Raw genomic sequence first — 21,901 nt, forward strand, 5'->3', positions numbered from 1 at the left:
CTCGTAAGAGTGAGCGCGGCCATTTTATGGGTCTGGCTTCCGGTCTCATCGGGATCTAGCTATTTTTAGGTACAAAACAGTTGGCTTTGCTGCTTGATATTACAAATTGGTGTGTCTTACCATATTATATTAATGTATTATCCTAATTATGAACACACTGGTTTATAGTGCAATCAGTTTTAAGTACGTTTACTGCATGTTGATATTCTTCTGGTTAGCAGACAATGAACCGGAAGTCTCGTTTATAGGCTTAATTGTGCATTGAACGATAAGGTGGCTATATTTATATTACTTAAATTGCTTTTGACATATTAAATAAGATGTTGCCTATTACTTTACCCAAACATTTTAAACCCAATGCAATGTAAAATTTGAGTAAAGGAAAAATGTTAGCATGTTCACCTGTAGTAACCTCCTGATGTCCCCTTAGATTTTAGTTATTTAGAAATCCATCTTTTACTGGTGTTTTAAAGAACCTAAAAACCAAAACACAGCTCTGAAGAACCTATAATGGAGCATCAAAAACTTTAATTTCCAAAAAATATATATATATAGCGAACCTTTCATAACCATAAATATGTCAGCTCCATTGAAAACCTTTATTTTTAGGAACGTAAAGTATGTTTTTTATGGTTTCATATCATCAACATTCATTCTGAGCCCTTATTATCATGTAACAGAAACAGAAACACATTAACCACAGTTGTAACAATCAGAAAGCTGCATAAAGTCATTGAGTGAATAGCTGTGTTGGCAGATGTGTTTTATGATTAAGGCACGTCGTTGATGTGCATCATGATCCTATAAGAACCTCTTTGAGGTTATGTTTGCATCTAGGAACATTGCAGGAACATTTGAATGTCTCTCTCATCCCCTTTAAGAATAGAAGATTATACACAGAACACTTGGATTGCATCCCTGAGCAATCAGGCAAGCTTTGCCACAGTATAAAAAATATTTAATTCCCCCCCAAAAAATAGTGGTATCAAAAACTATTTAAATATCAAAATAGATTTCATAAAGGCTGAGATGATTTTACAGCATGTCTAAATATATATATATAAAATATCAAAAAAAAATATTTGGACGCTTAAATCACCCTTAAAAATGCACGAATGTCATTGCATTTAATAACAAAATATTAAGCCAAGTTGCATTTATTTTTAAAGAACGCACAGCACAAGCAGATAAAAATTTTATGATAAATAATTAAATGATCTAGTGTTAAAAATGAAGAAAAATGGGTAACATTTTACAATTAGGTCCTATTAATGCATTAACTAAAAATGCATGTTACAGTATTTATTAACTTTTATTAAAATGAATTAATAAAAATACTGTTTATTGTTAGTTTATTTTAATGAAAGGTTTCCGGCATGGGGTAAAAAATTTAGGTAATTTCAACTTTTTATCTCACAATTTAGACTTTTTCTCGCAATTCTGGAAAAAAAAACTGAGATTTAAAGTCAGAATTGCAGGATATAATCTCCCACTTTAAAATTTTCATTGACAAAACTGTGAGATATAAACAGTTTGGATATAAATAAGATATAAATTGAATTGTGTGGGGAAAAAAATTATTTTGAGTTTATATCTTGCAATTCTGAAAAGCTAAAAAAGTCACAGATATTATTATTTTTCAATTGTGTGGTTATAAAAAGTTGCAAAATGTAAAGTAAGAATTCTGAAAAAAGCTAGATTATATATTTTATTTAGAAAAGCAAGAACATTTTTCTGAATTGAAAAAAAAAAAAAAATAGCAATTACATATTAATTTATTTGAATTTAATCTTATCCTATGGCAGAAATGGGCTTGTATAGCTCAATTAAATACAAAAATATACTTTTTGTGTTTTTGTTTACTAATGTAGTTAAAAAAAATTGTAACACTTTGTCTCAATTATTATTATTATTTTTTACTTGTGTGGTGAAAAAAGTTGCAAGATGTAAAGTAAGAATTCTGAAAAAAAAAGAAAAGAATTGCAAGACTATATACATCTTCTAGAATTGCAAGAAGAATTGTGAAATTAAAAGTAAAAAAAAATTTTATAATATGGCAAAAATGCCATTTGCAAAATGTCAGAATTGTGAGATTAAAAGAAATAAATAGCAATTACCATTTTATTTTATTTTTCCATGGCAGAAATGGGCTTGTATAGCTCAGCTCCATTCAATACAAATAGAACTTTTGATTTTAACAATGCTTTAAAAGTTTTTTTTATTGTTAGTTAACTAATGTAGTTAACAAATGGAACCTTATTTTAAAATGTTACCGAAAAAAATTTGTGACACTTTGTGGATGACATTAAAGGTCATTAAGCAAAACCGACGCAGAAAAGTGAAGCTCCAGCATTGTTTGTTTAGCAGATGCAGCTCAGTCTGTTATATTTGTTTTTCCTAATGCAATGACATTCAGATATTTGTAAGTGTCCAAACACGTTTCAGTCCCACTTGTATATGTGTATTAGTCAGATCAAACTGGAAGGCACTTAATTTCCTCAGGTCTCTCCCTACAGAAGGCGGTCCTTATTGTTCAACAAGCAAAGTGAAGGACCAATCACAGTGCTTAGAGCTTATCACACCTCTCAGAGCTGCCTACAGACTCCTAGAACCAGCTTTCAGTGAACCACAACCTCCATAATCCTTAGCTTTAGTCACATGCTACGGAAAATGTTCAACTTCCCATTTAGAAGTGCAACAAAATACCACTCCCAACTGGTCTGAACGCAGCATTTGACCTTTCACCTCTGCATAAACCATGCTTCAATGAAGAGCTTATTCCACTGCAAATCAAATATGCAGTTTAATTCCACACTAGGCGGCAACTCCGTCCCATTAGTAGCTTCCCGTCTGGACGTGTCCTAGTAGTAGCGATTCAGGCTACGCGTTCCTGGGACGTCCGGCTGTCCGTTCATCCAGATTTCCCGTATGATCCGCTCTCGTTCCTCTAGTCGCTGCGCTCGCTCCAGCTCCTCCGCTGACGTGAAGACATTTGTGTTGAGCGTCCGTTCGAAGCGCCGGTGCCGTCGGGCCGAGAGGTCTGAGCTTGTGTCCCAGTCTGAATCAGAGTCACTGGTGTCACTCTCGGAGTCCGTGGCTCTTGGACGCTTTTTAGCCACGGTGTGGCGAGGTTTACAGTCCGTACGACAGGAAATCTGAACCACTAGAGCGAAGAGTGTGAGGAACAGACCGGCGCAGATGCCGCACATGAAATACAGCGCACAGCGTTCTGGGTGCTCTGGGATGGAGAGAGAAAATAGACAACATGAAATTAAAATGGACTCATTTACTTTGACTTGAGATTATGTTCCAGGTCAATTTGAGCCCTTGTTTGTGAACAGTTAAACTGCTTGCTGTTCTTCAGAAAAATCCTTCAGGTCATCATTCTTTGGTTTTTCAGCCTGTTTGTGTATTTGAACCCTTTCCAACAATGACTGTATGATTTTGAGATCCATCTTTTCACACTGAGGACAACTGAGGGACTCATGCAACTATTACAGAAGGTTCAAACGCTCAATGATGCTTCAGAAGGAAAGACGACGCATTAAGAGCCGGGGGGTGAAAACTTTCGGAATTTGAAGATCAGGGTAAATTTAACTTGTGTTGTCTTCTGGGAAACATCTAAGTATCTTCTGTAGCTTCTGAAGGTCAGTACTAAATGAAAACAAATATATTTAGGCAAACTGAGAAAAATGTACACATCTTCAGTCTGTTCAAAAGTTTTCAACCCCCGGCTTTTAATGCATGTTTTTTTCTTCTTCTTCTGAAGCATCAGTGAGCATTTGAACCTTCTGTAATAGTTGCATACAGTATGAGTCTCTCAGTTGTCCTCAGTGTGAAAAGATGGATCTCAGAATCTTTGTTGGAAAAGGTTTAAAAACACAAAAATTGATGGGACCTGAAGAACAGCAGGCAGTTGAACTGTTCAGGACAAACAAGGGACTCATGAACAACTATCACTAAACAAAAAACACAGCTGTGGATCATTCAGGTAACAACACAGTATTAAGAATCAAGAGTATGTAAACTTTTGAACACGGGCATTTTTATAAATTCAACTATTATTATGTTTTGTGGACTATATGCAAACATCTTTTAAATGAAGTATCTTATTCAGGTCAGTCCTAAATAAAAAAAACAGCAGCAAATCAATATATTAGAATGATTTCTGAAGGATCATGTGACACTGAAGTCTGGAGTAATGATGCTGAAAATTTAGCTTTAATCACAGGAATAAATTACATTTTACAATATATTCACATAGAACTTGGCTATTTTAAATTAAAATATTTTTTCGCAATATTACTGTTTTTACTGTATTTTTGATCAAATAAATGCAGCCTTGGGGAGCAGAAGAGACTCAAAAACATAAAATCTTTCCAACCTCAAACTTTTGAATGGTAGTCTACAGCAGATGTCTGTGGTGTTACCTGTGATGTAGGTGTAGGCCGCCAGCATGCTGGTGATGAGGGCCATGGTTGGTCTGATTACGGTGGAGATGGTTGGGTTCGGATCGCTTTCTCCAGACTGATCGGACTCTTCTGAATACGGACCAGAACTCCGGCCTCGTGTCGATCTCCCTGTGATCAAACGCACACATTGTCATGCCCATATTTGAACCGACCTTCATTGCGAGATCATTACAAAACCGAAATTTTCTATTTTGCCCCGAGCTTTCATGTCTGGCAATAAAAACAAAAGAATAAGTTGGATTTACATCAATAATTTATCAGCTGTTTCTCATTGTGTGTGGTGTCAAAGGAAAAGTTCACTCAGAAAGGAAAAACACTGTCACCATCTTCTTACCCTCAAATTGTGGCATTACCAATATAAATATTCCTACTTTAAAACAAAAAATGTATATAATACACATTATTATAATGCATTTCATATTTTATGGTACATATTTCAAATGTCATTGCTTCTTGTGACTGATCTCATTGATGTCATACCATATTTCAATGAATATGCATCCATTATATGATTTCATATGGTACTTTTATGGTGCTTTTCCCACCATTTTTAGAGCTTGACAAGTGTAAAATTATTCAGGTAACATGTTTCAGGATACTGCTTTCAATATCTGCCGTGACAGAGAACATTTTTTAGATTTCTTTTGACAATTTCTGCATCAAAAATACAAAAATAATAAATTTAAATTAAAATTTTTTGCTAGGTACTTTACATTTTGATTTAGTATTTGAAATTTTTGATGTAATATCTGTACTTTAATTAAAACACAATTTCTCAGTATGTTTTACATCACTGTGCATTTGAATATGGAAGTTGTTTTCCACAGAATAATGTAGAATTGTGAGATATAAACAGAATTGCAAAAATTTCAAACTGTGAAAAAAATGTCTTGTGAGATAAAAAGTTGCAATTACATTTTGAATTTTTTTATAATTCTGTAGTGGAAATAACCAAAAAAAAAATAGAAGTGCAAGATTCTAAACTTAGAATTCTGAGTAAAAAAAAAAGAATTGTGAGATGATAATTTAAAATTCTTACTTTTTTCTAAGAATTTTCAGTTCGCATCTTACAATTTTGACTTTTCTTCTCAGAATTGTGACTGGATTCTTTTTATTCCAGACTCATGAGAAAAAAAAAAATCTGAATTGTAAAATAAAAGCCACTATAACCCAATTCCATGACAGAAAAGGGCTTCCAAATGAATGGAATTGCATGGAAGGTTCCTTAAAAAATTCATGTATTCCACACAGTGGGACTAAATTACCATTTTTTTTGTGTGTAAACTAACATGTTAATAGACTGTTTGGCCAAATATGTTTTCAGGAAAGGAACAAAGAGTCATCTAAACAGAGCTGCCTAAACATATTTGTTTGTATTGTCTCTGCTTTCAGATTCAGTCAGACTCTGTTATAGTCCAAACACGGCTGTAGCTACAGCAACTATCAGCACAGTGTGTGTGGTTTCTGATTCCTGACTTCAGATCAGTGTTTCCCATCATTGCCCTGATTAATGCGATTATTTAGACGAGGGAAACCGATTCCAGTCAGAATTTCTGCTGAGGTTGCGTTTCGCTTCAGTAATTGCTCTTGGTTTCTTACCTGGCGCGGAGTCCGAGGTCAGAGACGGGGTCCCGTCAGGAGGGGCGCTGTCTCCCACCACGTTGGGGTCATGAGGCACCGATGGGGGAGAGGGGAACGACGGATGCCTGGAAACCGACTCCTGCACGAGTTTCTTTGGGACTAAAGAGAGACACATAATTCAAAAATTCAGCAAAAATTATACTTCTGCTTGAATTCCCTTTCTACTCCCTCACACGCGCTCACAATGCATTAGAAAGCATCACGTCCAACATACACACAGGAAAACAAGACTGTCTTTGTGCTCTATGAACACTCAAACAAAAGGAAAATATAGCGGCGATGATCAGGATCCAAGCAGAAAGGAGAAAATGACCACAAATTGCCAGATTTGAAAGATGAAATTCCTTAGATACTGTGGATACTGGTAGATGTAAACTTACCGCAATCACAGTTGTGTAGTTTTAAGGATTTGTTTAATTCATGGTGATTTTATTATTGGTATTTGATTATATTTGGCACGTGTGCTCAGAATGAGATTTGTGATGTTTTCCTCTCATAAGACACTAATCAATTAGTCATCATGGACCGTGTCAGATGTACTGCCAAATCTGACAAAACTAAACACGTTTGATAACTTCTTGTTAGGAGTGAATTTTGAAACAGGATTTCGTGCATATCTCCCCTAGTTTATCAAATAAAATAGAAACATCCCACCAAATACTGAATAAATCTCAAAAGAAATAAAGTGTCACATGATCCTTTAGAAATTATTCTGATATGCTGATTTGCTTCACAAGAAAACTTCTGATTATTATGAATATTAAAACAGTTGTGCTTTGTTGGAAATCACAATCTTTTGTAACATTATGTCTCTACTGTAAATAATATAAATTAAATTATATTTTTGTTTTGCTGCTTAAACCCTTAAACTACAACGGAGTTTTACTGCCATGTTAAAAAAATCTAAAATAATGAGATTATATTTCATAATATTTCAAGAATAAAGTCGTAATTACAAGAATAATGTTGAAATGTTTCAAGAATAAAGTAAGATTTTAAGAATAAAGTTGAAATTATGAGAATAAAGTCAAAATATATTTTGAGAATAATGTCGAAATTATGAGAATAAAGTCTATTTATTTTTAAAAATAAAGTACAAAGGTTTCCAGAATAAAGTTGAAATGTTTCGATAACAAAGTTGAAATGTTTAGAGAATAAAGTCAAAGTATTTTGAGTATGAAGTCGAAATTTCAAGAATAAAGTCAAAATGTTTTGAGAATAAAGTTGAAATTAGTTTCAAGAATTTAAGTGTTTCAAGAATAAAGTAAAAATGTTTCGAGAATGAAGTTGAAATGTTTTCGAGAATTAAGTCAATTTATTTTGAGAATGAAGCTAAAATATTTTGAGAATAAAGTCGAAATATTTCAAGAATAAAGTTGAAAAGTTTCGAGAATAAAGTTGAAGTGTTTCAAGAATAAATTCAAAATGTTTCAAGAAAAAATATTTCAATAAAGTCTAAATATTTCAAGAATGAAGTCAAGATGTTTCGAGAATGAAGTCAAAATATTTTAAGAATAAAGTCGAAATGTTTTGAAAATAAAGTTGAAATGTTTTGAAAATAAAGTTGAAATATTTTAAGAATAAAATTTAAATGTTTAGAGAATCATGTCGAAATATTTCAAGAATAAAGTCGAAATATTTTAAGAATAAAGTCAAAATATTTTAAGAATAAAGTCGAAATATTTTAAGAATAAAGTCAAAATATTTTAAGAATAAAATTTAAATGTTTAGAGAATCATGTCGAAATATTTCAAGAATAAAGTTGAAATATTTTAAGAATAAAGTTGCAATGTTTTGAAAATAAAGTTGAAATGTTTTGAAAATAAAGTTGAAATATTTCAAGAATAAAGTCGAAATGTTTTGAAAATAAAGTTGAAATATTTTAAGAATAAAGTCGAAATAGAATAAAGTCGAAATATTTTAAGAATAAAATTTAAATGTTTAGAGAATCAAGTCGAAATAAATATTGCTAAGAAAATTTATAATAATTAATTAATTATTATAAATAATTTTGACTTTATTCTTAAAATATTTTGACTTTATGCTCAAAACATTTTGACTTTATCATAATTTCAGCTCTATTCTCAAAATATTTCAAAATGATTCTCATAATTTCGACTTTAATCTCGTAATCATCTTTTTTATTATGTGGCACTAAAACACTGTCATACTAAACAGACTACCAATGGCCCTGCAACAATCAGCCAGAGAGGTCTGGTTTGCTCACACACACAGAGTTCCAGTAACACACAGCATTTATTTTAAACTCTCTCTGAATAAACATGGCACCAAATTTAGCGAAACAGATTTCAGTTAAACTCTAGAGAGGGTGGAAACAGCCTGAGGAGACACACACACACACACACACACACACACACACACACACACACACACACACACACACACACACACACACACACACACACACACACACACACACACACACACACAGTTTCTCTGAGGGAGGTCAAAGTTAAAGACTGACACAATCACTGTGTGTGTGTGTGTGTGTGTGTGTGTGTGTGTGTGATTGCAAAGCCCCTGGAGCAATTACAGCCCACTGATTGGGGGTAATTGGAGGCACATGTGAGCTTATGTATATTTGTGTGTGTGTGTGTGTGTGTGTGTGTGTGTGTGTGTGTGTGTGTGTGTATTTATGTATACCTGTATGTGTGTGTTCATTTTCAACCATTCATTTTCAGTTACGTACAAAATACTCAAAAATTGACAGAGAATTAAAAAAAAGAGAATAACCCATTTAAAGGAAAAAGAAATCACAAATACTGATATATGAGTCAAGAGTTTCAAAAGAAATGGCAAAATGTGCTCAGATTTCCGAAGACATCAAAGTCTACGAGCAAAAGTCACAGATCTCAACAAGATCTCATTTCTCTTTAAATTCGCTGAAGATCAAATTGAGTCATGCATTCACTTTATAGCTCTATGTCAACTGCTTTTTAGACACATATGAGACAAAGTCGATGCCTAACTAAGATCTCTAAGGGGCTGTTTCGATGTGCTACTTTTCTATTGTTTTTCTATATAAGCATGCACTAGACAGATACAGTCAAACCAAAAACTATTCAGTGGTTCAGTATTACTAGTGGGTGCAGGACCTATAGTTCATTTATGTAAGTGAGGATAGCAGAATAAAGTGAACTGTGGCATATTATACCCAAAAATATTTCATACAGTGGACTAGCAGTAAAATTTGGGACCAAAAATTATTCTGACACTTTGACCTGACCATGTTTTGATGCAAAACTTTTCTATTAAAGTTATCTGACATTATTAAGATGATTTTGTTCTGACACAGTTTAACTCTTGAGTGCTTTTCATATTTTATTACCATTTTCTAAACTATAGCGAATAAACTGTGATAATGTGAGAAATTTTGAAGGTGTCCGAATACATTTTGATTTGACTATAATTCATTTGTGATTATCAAGATGGATTTGTTCTGACCAGTGTTGGGGAAAGTTACTTTTAAAAGTAATGCATCACATTATTGAGTTACTCCCTAAAAAAGTAACTAATTACGTTACTTAAGTTACTTTTTATGGAAAGTAATGCGTTACGTTACTTTTGTGTTACTTTTTAAATCTGTGCAGGGCTTGCTTGTTTGTTTTTAATATAAAAAGTTATATTTTTGGCAAATGTAAAAGCCTTTTCACACCAAAAGCCTCGGGCTTAGAGAAAAGTAAATTCACGTCTGTACAGTAAACAACAGAAGAAAAAATGTTAACTCTTCAGCAATAAAAAGAAAAGAAAACAAATGTTAGATTATCTTGAGTAATTTTTGCTTATTAGTATGGATGAATTGGATCATCGAAGGTCGGCAGCAAAGACATCGGTTAATAAAATCGGATTAAATACATAAAGGATATTTGTATTATTTAACATATTTAATTATTGCAGGTTTTTATTTATTTTGAGGAATACTGTATCTGTTTTTTTAGTGAGTGAGATGAATTAATGCATGTTCACATTTATTCTAGAACTAAAGTAACATCTTACTCATGATTTCTCTCATCATGGGGACAGGAGAGCTTTTAATCAATAAATGGGGGAGAAAAGTAACTGCCGTTACTTATTTGAAAAAGTAACTTAAAAAAATAATGCATTACTTTACTAGTTACTTGGAAAAAGTAATATTATTACGTAACTTGCATTACTTGTAATGCGTTTCCCCCAACACTGGTTCTGACACAGTTTAACTCTGAATTCTTATATTTTAATATCATTTTCTAAACTATAGTGGCCCCTAAAAAGTCTTGTAAGCTTTGAAAGAGCGACAGCTGATCTATCAGAGCTATCAAAACATATGTGACCCTGGACCACAAAACCAGTCTTAAGTCGCTGGGGTATATTTGTAGCAATAGCCAAAAATACATTGCATGGGTCAAAATTTTTGATTTTTCTTTTATGCCAAAAATCATTAAGAAATTAAGTAAAGTTCATGTTCCATGAAGATTTTTTGTAAAATTCCTACTGTAAACATATCAAAATGTAATTTTTGATTTGTAATATGCATTGTTAAGAACCTAATTTGGACAACTTTAAAGGTGATTTTCTCAGTCTTTTTGATTTTTTTGCATCCTCAGATTTCTGATTTCAAATAGATGCATCTCAGCCAAATATTGTCCGATCCTAACAAACCATACATCAATAGAAAGCTTATTTTTTGAGCTTTCATATGATGTATAAATCTCAGTTTTGTCAAATTTAACCTTATGACTGGTTTTGTGGTCCAGGGTCACATATGTTTGAGCATCTTGACCACCAACAACAGCAACACTGAATGTTGATGATTTTTGTGCAGAATAGCTAAAATAGTGACTGCTTTCAAACAGGTCCAATGGTCTGAGTTTGGGGGTGGGGCTTTATGTTTATCCAACCAATAGAAAACAAGAGAGGTGTTCAGGAAACCTGTTTGAAAGCAGTCACTATTTTAGCTATTCTGCACAAAAATCATCAACATTATGTTTGAACACAAAGAACCGAGAATAACCAAGAACTGAGAACAGCACAAAAATCAACATGGAAATATTCCTGTCATCAGAGTCAAACTAAACCATTCCAGACCTCAAAATGTGTGTGTGTGTGTGTGTGTGTGTGTGTGTGTGTGTGTGTGTGTGTGTGTGTGTGTGTGTGTGTGTGTGTGTGAGTGTGTTTTCTCTGGCATTGCACAGCTCTATTATGTGCCGTACGCTGAGCCGTGCAGGAAACAGACACACTTAACTAACTGGAGTGTGGCATTTTGGGACAGCTGGAGTCCTCGCTGCTCAAATAAAGACCTTTACTAGTATCTACAGCAATCTGTCTGTGTGTGTGTTTCTAATATAAGACATCAATGAACAGAACACCAGCCAAACCACACAGACACACACCCTGAAACACACACTCCTCCAAACCACAGAAAGTCCTATTGAGATTCAATATCAGTGTGCAAACAAAGTACAAATAGTAAAAGTTCATGGAAGAGTGAGTGTGTGGTTTTTCCTTGTTTCAACCTGGAACACACAGAAATACGTAGGCAACCACAACTAGTGCAAAATTTCTTCAGAAAATGCAAAAACTAGAGCTGTCAGTCAATTTAGAATTTTTTTAATCTAATTAACGACATGATGTGTCAATTAATTAATCTAATTAATTGCTAAATAAATTTGACTTGAAGATTATTTAAAGCTATTTTTGTGTTAAATGAGAAAATATCAAGTAGACATTACATATTGTAGCTTTAGAAAGAAATATTTTATTTGATTCAACATAAAATTTATTACACATGACATTTAGGCTGCAATGGCCTAACGTAAACTTTGGAACATAAAAGAAGTTCATTTGCGAAACATATCAGCATTTTTTGTTCATATAATGAAAGTCATGGTAACGGTCTTCAAAATACTTTCTTTTATGTTCCACAAAAGAAAGGTTTGAATCAACATGAGGGTGAGTAAATGATGACAGAATTTAATTTTTAGGTGAACATCTCTTTAAAGTTTTTAGTTTTAATATTATTTCTGTAATTGTTAAATGCCTTTATTCACTCATTCGATTCGTTCAAATGGCTGATTCATTAAGCAATGAAATAAACTGCTCTTTTTATAAATAGGCTTTTGAATCATTGATTCATATGATTCGTTCAAAACGTGGATTCATTCAGAAGCTAAACACCGCTGTGTTGTTTGGAAAGGTGCGACGATTCTGCTATGGCTTCAAAGGTAATATGTTCTCTGGAAAATTGAGCAAATACACATTAAAATAACACAATGTCAAATTTTTATTTACTGAACTATTGTATAAAATCAAATTTAAGCTTGTGATAGATCAAGACAAAATCAGCACTGGTGTCATATTGCTCTTGGTGCCCATGTGATATCATGTAATATGTTATATATATAAATATGCACCAATATCTTGAATTTTAGGGCATAACTGCATTGCAATGCATCATATTTGTCAACAGTAAACTGTATGAAATATAAGATAATGTACAGGTCTGGGGACGGGGCAAGCGCGTTAATTGCGTTAAAATATTTTAATAGCGTTATTTTTATATAACTAATTAATTAAGTTAATGCTTTAAACTGACAGTCCTAGTAAAAATGTTTGACTGTAAGTGAGTGAGAAAAGCACATGGTTTTATGTGTGTATGTGTGTGGCCGGTGAGTCCCTGAAAACACACACACTCACATCTGCTGACCTTTAGAACCACAATGGCATTTCCATGACAGACGCTGATGAGAGAATGATGGTGTAATGTCTCATATCCCGTTAACAGACGCAGTCAGCAACACTCGATGGCCTGTGTGTGTTTAGAGAAACACTGTCTGCTTCACTGTCTTTCATTAAAGCAGCTGTAGGAGGATATCAGCCAGTGTTGTGTGTGTTGTTGTGTAATGCTGTTTAGTCTCAGTCAGCACTGTGATGTTTATACTCTTGTACACTATCAGACTCCCTGTGCAGGACAGACACATTCCTGATAAACTCAAAGCTGAAGCAGTTGGTATTGCAAAAACAATGACAGGCTTGTCAGGCTTTTCATATTTTCATCTGAATGAACACAGTGAAAAGGCTTTTACATATAGTGCACAGGAGAAAATAATAGTTGAATTTATAAAAATGCCCCTGTTCAAAAGTTTACATACACTTGATTCTTAATACTGTGTTATTACCTGAATGATCCACAGCTTTTTTTTTTTTTTTTTTTTTTTTTTTTTTTTTTTGTGTGTGTGTATAGTGACAGTTGTTCATGAGTCCCTTGTTTGTCCTAAACAGTTAAAGGAACACTCCACTTTTTTTGGAAATAGGCTCATTCTTCAACTCCCCCCGAGTTAATAAGTTGAGTTTTACCGTTTTGTGAGCATTTGAACCTTCTGTAATAGATGCATATGAGTCCCTCAGTTGTCCTCAGTGTGAAAAGATAGATCTGGAAATCATAGTCATTGTTGGAAATTTTGGGGAATTTTTGGGGGAATTTTGGACTTTTCTGAAGAACAGCAGGCAGTTTAAAGGAACACTCCACTTTTTTTGGAAATAGGCTCATTCTCCAACTCCCCCCGAGTTAATAAGTTGATTTTTACCGTTTTGAAATCCATTCAGCCGTTCTCCTGTTCTGGCGATATCACTTTTAGCATAGCTTAGCATAGATCATTGAATCCTATTAGACCAATAGCATCGCGTTCAAAAATGACCAACGAGTTTCCATATTTGTTGTATTTAAAACTTGACTCTTCTGTAGTTATATCGTGTACTAAGACCGGTGGAAATGCAAAGCTGCGAGTTTCTAGGCTGATAAGATTAGGAACTACACTCCCATTCCGGCGTAATAGTCAAGGAAGTTTGCTGCAGCAATATGGCCAAAGCAGGCGGAGTATTATCAGAAATGAGTTCCCAGCTAGTTTAGCATTTGCACATGTGCTGCGTGATAATACTGCTCCTGCTTCAGCCTTATTATGGCAGCAAACTTCCTTGACTATTACGCCGGAATGGGAGTGTAGTTCCTAATCTTATCAGCCTAGAAAATTGAAGCTTTGCATTTCCACCGGTCTTAGTACACGATATAACTACAGAAGAGTCAAGTTTTAAATAGGACAAATATCGAAACTCATTGGTTATTTTTGAACGCGATGCTATTGGTCTAATAGGATTCAATGATCTATGCTAAGCTATGCTAAAAGTGATATCGCCAGAACAGGAGAACGGCTGAATGGATTTCAAAACGGTAAAACTCAAATTATTAACTCGGGGGGAGTTGGAGAATGAGCCTATTTCCAAAAAAAGTGGAGTGTTCCTTTAAACTGCCTGCTGTTCTTCAGAAAAGTCCAATATTCCCCCCAAAATTTCCAACAATGACTATGATTTCCAGATCTATCTTTTCACACTGAGGACAACTGAGGGACTCATATGCAACTATTACAGAAGGTTCAAATGCTCACTGATGCTCCAGAAGGAGAAATGCATTTAGAGGCGGGGGTGAAAACTTTTGAACAGAATGAAGACGTCTACATTTTTCTTATTTTGTCTAAATATCATATTTATTCATTTAGTACTGCCCTTCAGAGGCTACAGAAGATGCTTACATGTTTTCCAGAAGAGAAAATAAGTTAAATTTACCCTGATCTTCAAATTCCAAAACTTTTCACCCCCAGCTTTTAATGCATCGTGTTTCCTTCTGAAGCATCAGTGAGCTTTTGAACCTTCTGTAATAGTTGCATATGAGTCCCTCAGTGTGAAAAGATGGATCTCGAATCACAGTCATTGTTGAAAAGGGTTCAAATACACAAAAATGCTGGAAAATCGAAGCGTTTGTGGGACCTGAAGGATTTTTCTGAAGAACAGCAAGCAGTTTTACTGTTCAGGGCAAACAAGGGACTCATGAACAGCTATCATATTAAAACTAATATTTTATTGTGAATATGAGATTGATCTGAAGAATGAATGCTGTATCAGCTGCAGGTAATCACACTTGCTCAGACCATCTCTCTTTCATAATACTCTACATAAGTGTGCTTTTAATGCAGTAATACAATAAGCTTTCAATGAAGCAATTCAACGTTCCTTTGTTACTAGTTCTAAAGTGATGTTTTGGAATTAATAACAGGCTTGGGCTCAGTTGTTAAACTGTCAATCTTAGGTTTAAATCAGTGGCAAAGGAAGTAGTTCTGCACAAAAGAGGCACTCTGTTGTTGTATTTACACACTCATGCTTCTACAGAAATGTCCTACTTTGTGTTTATGGAGCAGCTAAAACTTTTGTGTGGTGTGTGTAGACATAAAGAAGAAAAGAGAGACAGCTGTTATCATAACAGAGCTAATATTAGATCCTCATGAAAACTCTGGGCTCTTTCTTTGTCTCTCAGATGCAATGGAAAGACAGAGAGAGTCTAAGATAAAAAGTCTAAGATGAAAGTAACATACAGTATGATTAACGGTGGTCAGTGTTTGGTGCATGTGGAAATGTGCCTTCCTACAGAAAGTCATTATACAATATCAAAGCAGTGGAGAGAAACATATTTCCCATGATGCCTCACTAGAAAAGGTAAAAACACGCAGCAGGTTTTACGAGCCTTTAAAATAATCAGGCACTAATGTGACACGTTCAGACTCATGTTTCACTGCTTCAGCCGCACGCCGTCTGTCAGGAATGCATTCTGGGAATTGCCTGAATTCCAGTCTGATCCCTGTCACAGAACCGGTTCCCTATTCCGTATGAAACAGACGTGGAAAACCATGCTTGAGCGCATGCAAGCACATGCATGTACATGTAAATGAACACAAACCACAGACTCCAGTCAAGCAAACTAAAGCTGCTGAGGATTCAACACAGAAACACGTGAAGCACATCAAGATAATAAGCTGCAACACAGACGTCAAAATGCGTCCTTCTCATCCCCAAACTGAAAACATACACAAGTTTCTTCAGGTACTTTTAGATTTTTTTTTTTATATTAGGTAATAATTAGATAAAAACTGTCCTGGAAAATGAGGCCTGTATAAATATATATGTGTGCTATATTTCATGTCTTTTATTTATAAAATCTTTCCCTATCTCATATTATGTTTCATGTTATTTTTTATGACTTTTGCATAAAAAAAAATCATAACTTCTTTTTATATTTCATGTTTTTTTTATGACGTTTACAACTTTACATATAATATCACATAACATATTTTATGCTATTTTTTAAAAGTCTTTTATACATAAAATCATCACATCTTATATTTCATTCTATTTTTCATCTTTTACATTAAAAAAATATAACTTTTTTATATTTCATGCTATTTTCCATGACATTTACAAATAAAATCATCACATATCTCATATTTCATGCTATTTTCATTAATTTTTACGTATAAAATCATCACATATTTCATGATATGTTTCATAGCTTCAATGTATAAAATCATTGCATATCTCACATTTTATGCTATTTTCATCTCTTATACATAAAAAAAGATCACTTTTCATATTTTATGCTATTTTTCATGACTTTCATGTATAAAATCATCACATATCTCATAATTTAAGATGCCATTTTTTAAAAAATCATTACATATCTCATATTTCATGCTATTTTTCATGACCTTTATGTATAAAATCATCACATATCTCATATTTCAAGCTATTTAAAAAAGCCCTTTATATAAAAAAGCATCAGATATCTCATATTTCATTATATTTCGTTCTTCAGCGTATAAAATCATTACATATCTAACGTTTCATGCTGCTTTTCATGTCTTTTACATATAAAATCATCACATATCCCATATTTAATACTATTTTTCAAGATTTTTTTTTTACAAAAAACCACTTTCTACAGTTTGTTATTTTTCATGACATTTACATTTAAAATGATCACATTTCATGCTATTTTTTCACGTATTTTAAATATTAAATCATCACTTATCTCATATTTAATGATTTGTTTCATGTTTTTTATGTATAAAATCATCACATATCTCATATCTAATCTCGAGCTTTTCACTGAAATTAAATGGTTTGTTTATTTTGCTCCTTGTTTAGACTTTCAAAACTTTAAAAAATATTTTATTCTTGTCCCAGATCCTATAAAATATGAAAAGCCGTACAAATAATACATTTTTAAAGCTTTTTTATTACATTTTTAAAGCAGTAAAATTAACATAAACCATTTAATTTCAGTGAGAAGCTTGACATGAAATGTGAAATATGTGATTTTGAGAGAGAAATATCAAGGAAAATACCACTTTTAATACAGTTGATAATAATTATAATAATGCTTCATGATTTTGATTTATGAGATATATTTTTTGGAAATAAAAAATGGCGTTTTCACCTCAAAATGTTCTTAAACACCATAAATCATTTGAGACGTGGTGGAAATTACATTTGATGGATCAAGAGAATAATGGCAGAATTCTCCTGTGATGCACATATAAACACTTCTGGACATGGTTAGCAGACAAATTCAATAAACTAGGCCTAAAAGTGTCCTTTAAAGGACTTTTTAAATGTGCAGAGGGCAAAACATGCCCAGAAACACACACACACACACACACACACACACACACACACACACACACACACACACACACACACACACACACACACACACACACACACACACACACACACACACACACACACACACATGTTGGGTTTACATGTTTTATGGGGACATTCCATAGGTGTAATGGTTTTTATACTGTACAAACCGTATTTTCTATCGCCCTACACCTACCCTACACCTAAACCTAGCCCTCACAGGAGATTGTGCATACTTTTACTTCCTCAAAAAAACTCATTGTGCATGATTTATAAGCCTGTTTCCTCATGGGGACCTGAGAAATGTCCTCACAAGATCAAAATCTACTGGTATTCCTATCCTTGTGGGGACATTTGGTCCCCACAACGTGATGAATACCAGGTACACACACACACACACACACACACACACACACACACACACACACACACACACACACACTAAAGTCCATAAATGACAGATCAGTAAAACATCCAAAGAATGTTTTTCTACACACCATGTAGAAACAGAGTGAGAGAGAAAGAGAAAGTAAGAGAGAGAGATGGATAGTCTTTTCTCTGTGTAGATCCACCTGGACAAACACACAGTCACGTTACAGCATTGTTACTAAACTCAAAGCCTGACACACACACACACACACACACACACACAAGCAGCGCTGGCTCTGTGTTTATGCTGACACGGCGGACAGACCCACGCTTACCCAAACACACGAGCTCGTCCCAAACACACACACACACAAAGAGCCAAAGAACACGATGTTCACAAAGATGTGAACATCACGGCAGGACAGCAGATCTACATACGCTGAAACTACAGTCACACATTAACTGCAGCAAATCAGACAAAGTTCTGGATGAAAGCCCGAGGGAATCAAGCCAGAAAACCGTTGATCTTCCTGTGGGTGACTCAAAGCGGCCCAGTCCTGCAATACTCTGCTTCTTTTTGCAGTTTCAGCCTCAAATGGCCTCAAATGATGCATGCTACACACTCTAACACACACACACACACACACACACACACACACACACACACACACACACACACACACACACACACACACACACACACACACATGTTGGGTTTACATGTTTTATGGGGACATTCCATAGGCGTAATGGTTTTTATACTGTACAAACCGTACTTTCTATCGCCCTACACCTACCCTACACCTAAACCTAGCCCTCACAGGAGATTGTGCACACTTTTACTTCATCAAAAAAACTCATTGTGCATGATTTATAAGCCTGTTTCCTCATGGGGACCTGAGAAATGTCCCCACAAGGTCAAAATCTACTGGTATTCCTATCCTTGTGGGGACATTTGGTCCCCACAACGTGATGAATACCAGGTACACACACACACACACACACACACACACACACACACACACACACAAATCACAAGAGCTCTCCAAACCAGCGAGCATCGTCCTGATTGGCTGGTTTTACATCTTAGTATCATTAATATGCTATTACTTAGTTTTTGTCATTTTTATTCGTTTTTTTAAACCATGCCTATTTTTTCAGTTTTAGAAATGCAACTAATATGAAATAAGAAAGTTTGTTATTTCAGTTACCATTTATTTAAATTTTTAAATAATTGATATTAGACATGTTGCCTTGGCATCTAACTAAAATAAAATAAGTTTACATTTTTTGTTTTATTTATTTATTTCTTGTATTTCAGTTAGTATTTATTTTGATATTTAAATAACATAAATGGGAAATTATGCTACATTTTTATTTTTATATTTCAGTAAAAATGTATGTTCATTTTTAAAAAACAAAAACTAGAAATGCTGCCTTGGCATCTAACTAAAACAAAATAAGTTTACAATTTTTATTTTATTTATTTATTGATTGTATTTCAGTTAATATTTATTTCAATATTTAAATAACAGAAATCAGAAATGATGCCTTGGCAATTATTTAAAATAAAATTATTTTCTTTTTAATTTTTATATTTCAATTAAAGTTTATTTAATTTTTAAATAACAGAAATTGAAAATGTTGCCTTGGAAACTAACTAAAAAAAATGAAAAAAAGTTAACATTTTAATTTTTAAATAACAGAAATGAGATGTTGCTTTGGCAACTAAATTGAAATAAAATATTTCTCCATTTTAATTTTAATATTTTAGTAAAAATTTATGTTAATTTTTAAATAACAAAAAATAGAAATGTTGCCTTGGCAACTAACTGAAATAAAAAGCATACATTTTAAAATGTTTTATTTAAGTTAACATTTTAGTTTTTAATTTTAATTAAATTAATAATAAAATTTTTAGTTTATTTTTTAAAATAACAGATTATTAAAAATATTTCCTTGGCAACTAAATAAAAAAAAACTTTTTTTTATTAAAAAAACATTTATTTTAAATCATAAATATTAGAAATGTTGTTTTGAAAACTAACTGAAATAAAAGATGACATTTATTTATTTATTTATTTATTTATTTCAGTTATCATTTGTTCTTATTAGAAAATAAGTTTAAATGTTTTAATTACAGTTAACATTTATTTTAATTTATAAATAAATGAAATTAGAAATGTTTCTTTGGCAACTAACTGGAAGAAAATAATTTATTTAAGTGAAATTTTATTTTATAACAGTAAGTAACAAAAATATATTTTTTAATGGGTTTGTTTATTTTTAATTTTAGTTTTAGTTAACGATAATAACAATGGTGGGCGGTTCCTGGCCAAATTAATCTGCAATGCAAAATAGTCAAAAGTCCAGTTGAGTTAAACTAGCTCAAGGTTAAAACAGCAGCGGTCAGAGGAAATGCCTCCAGGGACATTTAAACCAGTGTTTTCCGGCCTACAAATAAAACATCTGCAATACGACACATAAAGAATATCTAACGAGTAGTAAGGAGTTCAAATGAATAGAAATGTAATTTAAGTCACATATTAATCCCTTTAAACTCCAAATATGAACAGAAATAAATTCAACCTGATCTGTATATCATCCAGTTCACTTATAGTAACCTGTGGACTAGTTATTTCTGGCTGATTGTCTGGTTGAGCCATTTTTACACTACAACTGTCTTCAGTGCTTCAGAAATAACCTGGCTTGAACAAGCCAAAACTGGTTGGGTCTGGTTTATGAATGTACCTGCCTGCAAAACAGAAGACTAGTATTGCTATCTATTATTAAACTAAATCATCTCAAAAGCCTGAGTTTGTGTGTATTGCCTGCATCACCGGCCTGTAAAATTAACTACAAATGAAACACGTGTGAGCTAAAGATTATAAAAGCGCATTGACCTCATAACACGGTTCATATCTGTGAGGGAAACGCAAACTCAAAGCATCTGTTTACAGTGAGCAGTTTTAATAAGCGCACACCCGCTGAGCTCGCATCGCACATTATTAAAAAATAAAGCTGTGAATTCAATTGCTCCGTTTGGTTAAAACCAGTGCCAAACAAGCTCCAGACAAATTAGTGTTAACAGGCAGGAGTCTGGCCAACAAATCCACATATGCTGCAAATATTCTCTCTGTGTCTCTAAACAAGGCTGAAAGTCTGATGAACGCATGCTGTACATAAATACACACACGTGCTGTGGATATTAATGGACTTTGAGAGACATTTAAAGCTCTGTGGCAATGAGACAAACTGAGACAACTGTTATAGACGATCATAATGCAAATCTACACAACAACACACAAATATACACTGTTGCTCAAAAGTTTGGGGTCAGTAAGTCTCAGTAAGTCTCTTATGCTCATCAAGGCTGCATTTATTTGATCAAAAATACTAAAAAAAACTGTAATATTGTAAAATGTTATTACAATATAAAATAATGTTATTTATTTTAAAATGTATTTATTTATTTTAAATTTTAAATACATTTTTTTTGCACACAAAGGCTGCATTTCAAAAATACAGTAAAATTGTGAAATATTATTACAATTTAAAATAACAATTTTCTATTTAAGTATATTTTTAAATAAAATTTAAATCTGTGATGAAACACTGAATTTTCAGCATCATTACACCAGTCTGAAGCGTCACATGATGCTTCAGAAATCATTCTAATATGCTGATTTATTATTAGAATTATCAGTGTTGGAAATTTTCAAATATTTTTTTGGAACCTGTGATTTTTTTTTTTAGAATTCTTTGATGAATAAGTTAAAATGAACAGCGTTTATTCAAAATATAAATATTTTCAAACAATGTAAATCTACACTGTAAAAAAACAAACAAAAAACAATTCAACAAGTCGACTTAAAATAATTTGTTATCCAGCT

General features: G+C 33.2%; 1 protein-coding gene across 2 annotated transcripts in view; it reads right to left on the minus strand.

Moving 5' to 3' along the window:
• Positions 1-2,048: 2,048 nt before the first annotated feature.
• Positions 2,049-21,901, minus strand: part of eva1aa (eva-1 homolog A, regulator of programmed cell death a) — a 67,825-nt gene continuing 47,972 nt past the window's right edge. For both annotated transcript variants that reach the window (XM_073816613.1, XM_073816614.1), the window contains 3 exons: positions 6,072-6,212; positions 4,431-4,580; positions 2,049-3,238 (listed from right to left, as the gene is read on the minus strand). In XM_073816613.1, coding sequence (XP_073672714.1) covers positions 2,862-3,238; positions 4,431-4,580; positions 6,072-6,212 — 668 coding nt within the window. In that variant the 3' untranslated portion in view covers positions 2,049-2,861. The remainder of the gene's footprint in view (positions 3,239-4,430; positions 4,581-6,071; positions 6,213-21,901) is intronic.

The sequence above is a fragment of the Garra rufa genome, chromosome 13 (assembly GCF_049309525.1).
Source record: "Garra rufa chromosome 13, GarRuf1.0, whole genome shotgun sequence".
NCBI lineage: Eukaryota > Metazoa > Chordata > Actinopteri > Cypriniformes > Cyprinidae > Garra > Garra rufa.